The sequence below is a fragment of the Callorhinchus milii genome, unplaced genomic scaffold, assembly GCF_018977255.1.
Source record: "Callorhinchus milii isolate IMCB2004 unplaced genomic scaffold, IMCB_Cmil_1.0 Scaffold3, whole genome shotgun sequence".
In the NCBI taxonomy this organism is placed as follows: Eukaryota; Metazoa; Chordata; class Chondrichthyes; order Chimaeriformes; family Callorhinchidae; genus Callorhinchus; species Callorhinchus milii.
The window spans coordinates 77694123-77705200 of record NW_024704744.1 but is presented as its reverse complement, the minus strand read 5'-3'; the positions used below and the strand labels follow the sequence as shown (position 1 = coordinate 77705200).

The following is an 11078-nucleotide window of genomic DNA, read 5'->3' as shown; positions in this document are numbered from 1 at the left end:
GGCTGTGAGGGGAGAGGGGCTGTGAGGAGAGGGAGAGAGGAGAGGGGCTGTGAGGAGGAGGGAGAGAGGCGAGGGGGTGTGAGGAGGGGGGAGGCTGTGGGGGAGAGGAGGGGGGAGGCTGTGAGGAGAGGAGTGGGGGAGGCTGTGGGGGAGAGGAGGGGGAGGCTGTGAGGAGAGGAGGGGGGGAGGCTGTGAGGAGGGGGGAGGCTGTGAGGAGGGGGGGAGGCTGTGAGGAGGGGGGAGGCTGTGAGGAGGGGGGGAGGCTGTGTGAGGAGAGGGGGAGGCTGTGTGAGGAGGGGGGAGGCTGTGAGAGGAGGGGGGAGGCTGTGAGGAGGCGGGAGGCTGTGAGAGGAGAGGAGGCGGGAGGCTGTGAGAGGAGAGGAGGGGGAGGCTGTGTGAGGAGAGGAGGGGGGAGGCTGTGAGGAGAGGAGGGGGAGGCTGTGTGAGGAGAGGAGGGGGGGAGGCTGTGAGGAGGGGGGGAGGCTGTGAGGTGAGGAGGGGGGAGGCTGTGAGGAGGGGGGAGGCTGTGAGAGGAGGGGGGAGGCTGTGAGGAGGGGGGAGGCTGTGTGAGGAGAGGAGGGGGGAGGCTGTGAGGAGGGGGGAGGCTGTGAGGAGGAGGAGAGGCTGTGAGAGGAGAGAGAGGGGGAGAGGCTGTAGGAGGAGAGAGGAGTGGGTGGGGGTGGGGGGGGGGGGTGAGGAGAGGAAGGCGCTGAGGACAGACACACACACACACACACACAGAGCGACACTGCCCGCCTGTCGGGGGGCCCCGCCGCCCCCGCCGCTTGCCCAGGGCTCAGTGTGAGGGCGGCGAGGAGAGATGTAACGTTGGTATATATAACACAGAGAGACAGAGACAGAGAGAGAAAGAGGAGTTATCGCCGCCACCATGAAGTTAGCTGAGATGTCCGCCGTGGGATGTCGGTGAACACAACATGACAGAGGAAAGCCACCCAGACGAGTAAGTTGTGAGAGCGGCGCCGGGAGAGGGGAGGGGAGGGGGTGGGGGTTGGGGGGGTGACGGGAGGGTGAGAGGGGGAAAGAGAGAAGGAGAGTAGGTGAGGGATGTGGGGTAAGAGGGGTGTCTCTCCCTTTTCTCTGCCCCCCCCCTCTCCTGTTTTACGCCCCTCTCCTCCTTCCTCTTCCCCACATTCCTTTCATTTGATAACACACACACACAGACACACACACACACACGTTTCCATCGCGCACATCTCCAGCCAATGCTCTCGGGACCTGGAGAGTGTTTTGCGTGTGTGTGTGTGTGTGTGTTTTTTATTCTGTGGATCTCGACTGTTATTTTTTTTGCAAAAAAAATCATTCCCGCCAGAGTCGACCTCAGTTGTGTTTCTACTGTTAACGTTAATTATGTGTGTGGGGGGGGGGGGGGGAGCTTTGATTTTCTCCCCCCCCCCTCACCCTCCCCCCCTCATCAACCCAATGCAATGCAACCCCCCCCCACCCAAACATGGGAGAGATTGTGGCTTGGGGTGGGGGGGTGGGGGATGGGGGGGTTAATCCAGAGCCGGGAAGCAGGACTGTAGTAGCTGAAGCCTCAGCAGCATTCCCACTGCCGGATAAACACCCCGTTACTGTCACATGATCGGCCATTCATAAAAACGCAGTAACCTTCAGGCCCATTCATGGCGACAGGACTTTACTACCTGACCCGCCAGTAACCAAACCCTCGGCACTGCAGTCTTCCAATTAGAAAACACACACACACACACACACGAGTTACCCAATAACACGGCCCTCCCTTCCCGTCCTCCCTCTCTCCTCTCTGCTCGTCTTCTCACAGTAGCTACTTGAGCTTGAAATTAGGATTATGGGTTATTATATATACACACACACACACACACACACACTATGAATTTAAAAACGCGCATTGTATTTTTTTTCGGGGGGGGGGTTTAAAAATTGTTCCTGCGTTTCGTGTGGGTCAGATGTTCTGTCACTTGCATGTGTGTGTGTGTGTGTGTGTGTTTTTTTTTGAAAAGTGTGCTGAATGTTCAGTCTTGTTCGCGGGCAAGTTCTAATTTTAAGAGGACGTCTTGCGGTAAAGAAAAGAAATGAAGGCGAACCTATTCGAAACAACAACAGAAAAAATCAACTGTCCATTCAATTCAGTCACATTATTAATAAATGTGGAACTGATGTGGAGGCGATTTGTTTTATATAGAAAGCTAGAGACCCTTTCAACAGCATCTCTACGTTCCTGCTTTTTAAATTAATTAATCTCACTTATTATTATTATTATTTCTAGTTCTCGCCCCGTAACCCGTAATTTTTTTTAAACTGCTGAGGTACTTTCAGCGCCTTGGGACGTCCATCCGGTATAAATGCAAAGTTATTGTTGTTGTTCTCTACTTCCCTTTTGAATGTTTCTATTGATCCCACCTCCAAAGCCGCTTTGTGGTGCTGAATTCCAAACCCCAACAGCCCTGTCAATGAAGAAAATTTCTCCTAACCATCCCTGCTAGTATTTTCTGCTTTTTATATTAAAAAAAAGCTACAAATCCTGGAGAAAAGCCAGCACATGTTTGAGGAATGTATTCGATCAGTGCTTTGAGACTTCTTGCTGCTGTGTGTTGAGAGGTTCATGTTGTATTGAAGGTAAAATGTTGAATGTGCAGATTGTGATCATCACCTCTGTGATATCCTGAGTTCCTGCAAATCAGAGCCTGCTGTTTGCACACGTAATAATGCATAAGTTTGTATGTTCCTGAAATTGTTCAGTCATTTTTTTTGAAAAAAATAAATATAAGAAGTGCTGATCGAAAGGAAGGTTTGAAAAGTTAGGTGCCCTTACTTGTTACCTCTACCTGTTTTATTTTGTTAAATAAATCCTACCCCATCTTTTTTGCTGCTTTATCAGAATGACATTTTCTTCTAAAGTTTAGGGGGAAAATATTTATTTCTCCAATTTACTAACTGATGGCATGCGTGTGGCATGTTCGCAAACTTCCCTTTAAGAGAGTTAGAAAATAACCTGAATGAGGCTGTATGGTCTTCCTATTACACCAGGTATAATAATATAATCAATAATTATTATTTATTATTATTTACACCATATATAAATGCAAGTTTGTTGTTGGAAAAGTTTCTTATTGACGGTGTCATAGCTGATTGTTATGTTGCATTTGCCCTGATAACGACTGAAGCGTTACTGTTCTATAATTGTGTGACAGAGGTGAGAAGCTAGAAGCTGAGGTATTTGGTTTATTTAAATACAATGAATGGTTAGTCATGCAACGAAACGTACGCTGAGGTTTTGTTACAGGTTAATCATCCTCCATGAAGTGCTGCATAGGTGAACTGAGTTGTTTTTTATATAGACTTTAGTGCCAGGCTACTAATAACACATAGGGAGAGAGGAATGTAAATTCTCTTTAAACCTTAAAATCAAAATGACGCCTAATAGAGGAGACCAGACCAAAAAGATTTACAAAGATCGTACAGCATAGACACCAGTTATTCAGCCCAACCAGTCTCTGCTGGTGTTTATACTCCACATGAGTCTCCATTTACTCCTTACTCCCTCCCATACTCTTCTGTTCCCTTCCCCCTCATGTGAAGGTCTAGCTTCCTCTTGAAGGCATCTACACTATCTGATTCAACCACCGCTTCAGGCAGCGAGTTCCACAATCTCAGTACCCTCTGTGTGAAGTAGTTCCTCCTAAATTCTCTTTTTGATCACCGAGTACCAATCTTATATTTGTGTCCTCTGGTTCTGAACTCCCCAGCCAACGAAAAAAAGCCCAGTCTATCCTGATACCAGTCACCAGGAGTAGAGACCCAATCGCCAGTGGCGAGAAAATTAGAAAATTGGACGGTAGATTTTTAAAAAAAGCTTTAGTATTTGGTTGTGTGCAAGGGAATGACGCTACGTAAGCACTCCAGGGATGCTACCCAGCGTGAAGGGCGCTATATAAATGTAAGTTATTATTGTTGAAAATATCCTTTTGATTTTAAATATGACCATCCAGACTTACTTACTGTAAAATGAATTGCTTGCTAAACCAAATGTTGGATCCAGAGATATGCTATGCTTTGAATGGCTCCATTCCTGCAACTTGATTGCATTTTATTTCTCTTGTTGCAAAATTGTCAAGCTGTTGTGTCATTAAAATGAGGTAGTGTGTGGGTAGACAGGCAAACAAGCGCAAATTCATCAGCCTCTCCTCATCCACCGCCTCTACTCTCACCTCAACCTTCATGGTTTTTTCCTTGACTGGTTCAGATCGTACCTCTCACACCGCCTCCACTTCAGCTCCACAAACAGTTTTTCCTCTAGCCCCCACACCATCTCATACGGGTTCCTCGGGGCTCTGCCCTTGGTCCCCTCCTCTTCAATATCTATATGCTTCCTCTTGGTGACATTATCCACAGTCAGTGTTGAACGTCAACAAGACCGAGGCTCTTCTGATTGGCTCTGTGCGCCTCCAGACCTCAGGGGCTGACAGTATCACCATCCATGGTTGCACACTCCACCGCACTAAGCCAGTCCCGAACCTTGGGATCTTGTTTGACCCTCAACTATCCTTTCTCCCCCACATCTGCGCCATGACCCGCTCTGCCTTCTCCCACCTCCGCAACATCGCCCGGCTCCGCCACTGTCTCACCGTAGGCCACCAAAACCCTCATACACGCTTTCATTACATCAAGGCTTGACTATACAAACTCCCTACTTGTCGGCCTCCCCAACTCCTCCCTCCGTAGCCTGCAGATCATCCAGAAATCTGCAGCCCGTGTCCTGTCCCGCATGAGGCTCCGTGACCCTATCACCCCCATTCTCGCCTAACTCCACTGGCTTCCTATCACACAGGATACAGTTCAAGATCCTGGTCCTCACCTTCAAAGTCATCCATGGCCTCGGCTCCCCCCTACCTCTGTGACTTCCTAACCCCCTACCAACCTGCCCTCTCACTCCGCTCAGCAAACTCAGGCCTGCTTCATGTACCCCGCATTGCTCACCTCACCACAGGTGGGTGGTCCTTCAGATGCTCTGTCCCCATCCTCTGGAAGTCCATCCCACAATCCTTTAGCCTTGCCCCTCCCTTGTCTCCTTCAAGACCTGTCTCAAGACCCTCCTCTTTGACTGTGCCTTCAGTCACCCTCTTTCCCTGCCCCTGCCCTCCCCAATCCCAACCCCCAGCTCGGGTCCGAAACACTTGACTGCCCAGCGCCTTAGGACGTCCTCCCACATGAAAGGCGCTATACAAATGTGTTGTTGTTGGAAAGGCTTGAATGGCATGATACAGGAAAATACATAATGTGTAAACCAGTCATAGTGCAACTACAGTATTGATAAATGACAGTTTGGATAAATGATTACGCAAGCTGCAAACTATCCAGAACTGCAGCTCCTGTCTTTGCTCAGCTCCACTGGCTCACCATCCCCCAGGGAATCAAATTCGAGACCCGTCTCCTGGATTTGAATCTCTATCTCAAGCTCGGGCGCCCAGTCAACTCTGAAGCACTTTGAGACATCCTCCTGAGCTGAAGGGTTCTGTACAAATGTTGGATTTGTTGGATTGGGAATGGTGGAAATGCTTGGTATTGCCAGGGAATTCTTTGCTCTCGGCTCGCACACTGCGAGGCTGAGTACTTGCCAAATGTTGCAGCAATAATATTTCCTGAGATCATGAGAGCCATTTGTTACGAATCAAACAGGATTTTGGTTGAAAAAGAAACGATCCAATTTAAAATGGTTGTTTCTTTTCCTCTCTTCTGGTGAAATCCATGTCCATTCAAAAATAAGTTTATGGTTGAAAATGGGTTTTACTGGCCCAGTTTGTACCCCAGTCATATCGGGACCCAAAGCTTTTCAGTCTTCATCATTTTTAGCTGACAACCCGAAAGCAACTGGGCTCGAAAAGAGAGCTTTTCTGTCCTTGGTCAAAGCCAAAATGAGTTATCTGATCAGTTGTGCTCAACAGGGGTTAAGTTAACTGTTCTGCAAATGCGTATCTTATTGCAGCTTATCTTCTTGCATCTATAGATCACCACAATCTATTCTTGCCTAAGGAACAGGGTGGCCTGATTGCAATCGGTGTAAAAGTTCTGTTAGTAACTGCTAGGACAGGCTGGGTCATGGGCTCTCTCGTGTTTGGTTCTCTGTGGGGAAAGTGCTTGCCTTCAATGCCGTTTTATTCCCCATGGCATGATTGAGCCCACTTACATCCTGCTAACTCTGCAAGCCAAAGCCCTAAAGGGTAAGGTGCTCCTCGATGAACAAGCAGCAGGAAAGCTTGCCAGACGGTGATATAATAATAATAATCCTTGCATTTGATATCGCGCTTTTCATGTCTTCTAGACGTCCCAAAGCGCTTCACAGAATATACTGTAAAGTGAATTGACTGTATATTTGTGGGCGAACGCGGCAGCCAATTGCGCACAGCAATGTCCCACAAACAGACGTGGATTTAAAATGACCAATTTATTATTGTTTTGTTTCAATATCAATGGCAAGCTATGCAGTTTTTAGCTGGTTAGACTCCAGCAGTTACCCCAACGCACACTCTGGGATCCCCAGCTTTGGCTCTTCCGAATTAATACTTTCCAGAATTGGGTAAGCAGGAGAGAGTGCGCGTTCCATTCCAACAACCTGGTATTTTCAATGTGTAGGTGGGATGCATGGAATTCTCAGTTTGGGTTGGATACTTTTAAGCACGGTGATGGGGTATGTGTCGGACACCCGACTGACAAAAAAAAGTTCAGGAGCATGCCCACATGAGTAATCGGGCTGAGCAAGCTGACCTAACGCTCCGTGACGCAGGGCTCCCATTTCAACAACACCACCAACTTGCACTTATATAGTGCCCTCCACGCAGGGTAGCGTCCCAGAGCGCTTTCAACACATTCTTCACATTCATTTCCAAATGCACTAAACTTCACAATCACAGATCCTTTGGCACTATTCAAAAAGATAAGGGAGTTTCTCTCTCCCGGTGCCTTGGCCAACTTTCACCCAAATAAAATTGGTCGTTCACTTCATGACAATTTGTGGGACACTGCTGTGCAAATTAACTGCTATGTTACACCTACAAATAATCAAATAGTCAGTACACTCTATGGTGAATATTATGAACTGCCTTGCGAAGTTTCAATGATGTGCTAAGGTGCTTAAAATGATACCTGGCTGTAAATGTTTATTTCTTGCTTATTGTAGGGCATTTGAGTTTTCTTCTCTTGCTGTGTGAAAAGAGAATGTGCACACCTTTGTAAACTGTAAATGTTAGGAAAGACATTATAGCAATTTTAGGCTATGTCCCAGCTGCAGAACTAGCAATTATTAAATTGAGATGCTTGTTGCTCCTTCATCTCTCATCAAACTGACCTTGCTGTAAGGATTGGTGGCAAAGGCAGAGTGTCATAGAAACTGGTTTATCTGTCAGTGCCTTGAATTGTTGATTGTTGTCTTACATTTATGCTGAGCCATTGTTAATAGGTTGAATATAAACCTGTTGCTTTTGCACAGTGCTATGAGGAGCAGCAGTTTGTACCTGGCAAATTAGAGAGTTAAATTTAAGCCCAGTTTAATGTTACACGGTGGAAATAAAGGAAGGCCTCTATTTTCAGAGCCAGAGAAGGAATGTCTGAGAATAGATTGTAATTATGGGTTCTGCAGAGTTTAATGTGGTTTCTAAGTGTGAAATCTTGGCATTTGTAGCTAGCATCTGATTCTGCTCCTGACCTATTTGTATCTCCAATGACCATTGGACTTGAAACCAATTGTAGTGCAATGTTTTTTGGCATCAGTTAATGTCCTGGATTTTTGCTTGTATGCCCATGACAAATTAAGTCAGTTGTGTAAATGAGAATGATTTTTATGCGACCTTGTAACAACTGTTTGATGTAGGAGTTAAGGTCATCATCAGTTTGTGTGTGTTTGGAGTCTTTTTTCCCTTGGAGTAATAGTGCTGGTATGTAATTGAAGTATCACCACTTGTGTATCCAAGCTCAGGCTCGATGGGCCAAATCCTATGGTGCAATTTAGGTGCCAGCCTGGCTCAGAAATGTTGGTCACTCTCTCTCCTCTTGAGTCAGAATTTGTGGGTTTAGGCTAACAAGAACAACAATTTGCATTGATGTAGCGCCTTTCATGTTGGGAGGACATCCCACGGTGCTGGACGGTTGAGGATTGGCTTGGAGTTGAAGTCCAGAGTGGTGCAGAGCAAGGGGACTGGGGGTGGAAGGATAACAACAGCAAAATGACATTTGTATAGCACCTTTCACTTTGGGAGGACGACCCAAGATGCTGGACAATCAGTATTTCGGACCCAAGCTGAGGGTTGGGATCGAGGAGGGTGGAGGGCAGGGGGGGAAGGCGGGTGACTGAAGACTGAAGAGGAGGGTTTAGAGACCTGTGTTAGAGGCAAGGGAGGGGACGAGGCGGGGGGACTGCGGGATGGAATTCCAGAGGGTGGGGGCAGAGTGGCTGAAGGATAGTTAGGGGCTTAGGAGGTCGCAGAAGTAGGGGGAGTGAGGCCATGGAGGCCTTTGAAAGTAAGGACCAGGATCTTGAACTGTATCAGCTGTGTGATGGAAAGCCAGTGGAGTTGGGCGATGATAAGCGAAGGCTATCAAATATGAAGATCTTATAAGGCTAATTTTCCAACAGAGTGTTGGGGTAGCACTGAGTTGTTGGAGGTGAGACATTCAATCAAGCTCCTATCTATGCCTGTTCAGATGGATGTTGAAGAACCCACGGCACAATTTCTCTCTCTCGTTGCCCCGGCCAACAATCCCCAAATAAAATTGGTCGTTCCCCAGGTGACTGTTTGTGGGACGTTGCTGTGCACAAATTGGCTGTTGAGTTCGCCTACAAAAATACATTGTATAAAATGTTTTGGAGTTTATTGTTAGTGTACTGCGGCCCTTTTAACTGGCGATTGGATGACTGCAATTAAAGAGCAAAATGCTCAGCTTGTCCACACACTTCCTTGTGCGGTTGATTGTCATGTGTAATACTATAGTAGTTGCATTAAAATATAATGAGCATCAACACCTCTGCAACTGCATTGTATTTATGTGGGGCAAAATATAATTTATAAGATATTGCACAAGTAAATCGTGTGAAGTGCCTTGAGATAGTTCAATAACATAAGGTGCTTGTACCAAGTGCTGTTATATATACAGTAGTTTTGCTTCTCTAACATAAGTAGAAGAAATGCCTATAAATCGAGGGATGCTGGCAATATATAATAATCCCTGCATTTGATATGGAGCCTTATCACATCGTGGAGATGTCCCAAATTGCTTCACCGAATATATTGTAAAGTGGATTGATATTGTGGTTGAAACTCGGCAGCCAATTGCGCACAGCAGTGTTCCATAAACAGTCGTGGATTGAGTGACCACATTTTTTTAATATAATATTCATATTGGGTGACGTATCGGGTAGAAACAAATCAGGCTGTCCAATGCTGCTGCTGCATTGTACTTTTTTTTAATTTGCTTTGCAAATAAATTCTACTGGGAATATAATTACAATATGACTGAGATAAATGTTACTACTGTCTCAATATTGCAGACTTCTACTAATACAGTAAACTCTAGATAATTCGACCCAGGCTTAACTTGTTGCTGTCACTTAAGTCGTTGTGCCATCTTCTCAAGGAAAATTCCCATGGACTTTGCTTCACTTGTCACTCCGCTTAATGAGCAGCTTGCCGTATTGTAGAACTTCTTGTAGATATTTACAATGTAATATTGATCGGATAACTCATTCTATAAGACGGGGTTTTGCCTTGCAGAGGCCTCCCTCCCTATCCTATGACTAGTTTGGTTGTTCGGCGGAGGTTTCGGTGCTCATGCTGAGATGCATCACAGAGGCTTCTGGTCTATTAGAGGCTTCCTGGAGGATAGGGTGGGAGGTCACGGCACAGCCCCCCAATAGACAAGAGACCTCTGCGACAGAATAGGGTGGGAAGCCTCAGCAAGACCATGCAACAGACCAAAAGTTTCTGCAGAGCATCTGAGCATGCACGTCTCACCTCATCACAGGATTCTGCCACCCTATTCTATCGCAGAGGTCTCTGGTCTTTTGGGGAGCCTGCCCGTACTGGTGCTGGGCAAAGGTTGGGCGAGATTGGTGCTTGGAAGCGGTGTCCGCAACAAGCGAGCGAGAGAAATCGATGCCACGTAGCATAAGATGAGAACCTGTGGCTAACTTATCACATTCGGATAATTCGTAACTCGGTTCTTCTCCTTTGGAGTGAAGGGTTATCTGGAATTTAAGAGCTTTTGTCTCGACTGCAACAGTTTTCAGCGAGCTGTGAAATTGTGCTTTATCAAGGAGGGAGAAGGAATCATTTCAAACTCTTTTGACACCCCTTCGTTCTATCACTTACCCACCTCCACCCTGAAGCAAACATGCATGTGGATGAGTCACACTGCCCTTTCACACTAAGGATTTTGAACCAGTTCAAATGAATCTGGAGTCTTTTAGCAGAACTTGGCTTGGATTCAATATGTTGAAGCTACTCTGATGACAGACTCGCTGGCATAAGGCCAATTTCTGCCACGCTTGAATAAAACCAGTTGGTTCTTCATTCTAGACCACCTTGGGTGTCTGCGAGATTTTAAGTCCTTTCTAATCGTATCCGTTTTTTAAATTATGCAAGAAATCCTCATTGGGAGTGAGTGTCCGCGTTTCAATGGATCCATAAAATGGCACTGCTGCAGTGTAATTGAAAGGCTAATCCTTTGTTACACACACAAGAGTTGTAAAAGAATTAAATGATACCAGGTTAAAGTTTACACTATGCTCCTCCTGAGGGTGAGAACTAAGGTGGCTGGTGGTGGCTTATTCTTACAATTAACTTTACTCTGCAGTAAATATGACTACAGCCTTCAGAGAACTAAATCCCCAGGAAATTCCTGCAATTATACTCTGGAACTGTATGAAGTTCAGGTTAGGAGACAAAATTGGAGAAGTTGACTTAACCAAAAGAAGTCCACACTAAACATTTAAAATATTTGAATTTTTCAAGAGGTGAGTAAATGTATCAATCACGTTTATAGTGCAGATTTTAATTCCCGTTCTATTTAAAGAGATTTGGGTAATGGTA

General features: G+C 46.1%; 1 protein-coding gene across 1 annotated transcript in view; it reads left to right on the top strand.

The window, feature by feature from the left end:
• Positions 1-693: 693 nt before the first annotated feature.
• LOC103189150 (sprouty-related, EVH1 domain-containing protein 2) overlaps positions 694-11078 on the top strand; it is an 85973-nt gene continuing 75588 nt past the window's right edge. Inside the window, exon 1 of the mRNA XM_007909452.2 lies at positions 694-961. Within this exon, the coding sequence (XP_007907643.1) occupies positions 936-961 (26 nt within the window). The 5' untranslated portion in view covers positions 694-935. The remainder of the gene's footprint in view (positions 962-11078) is intronic.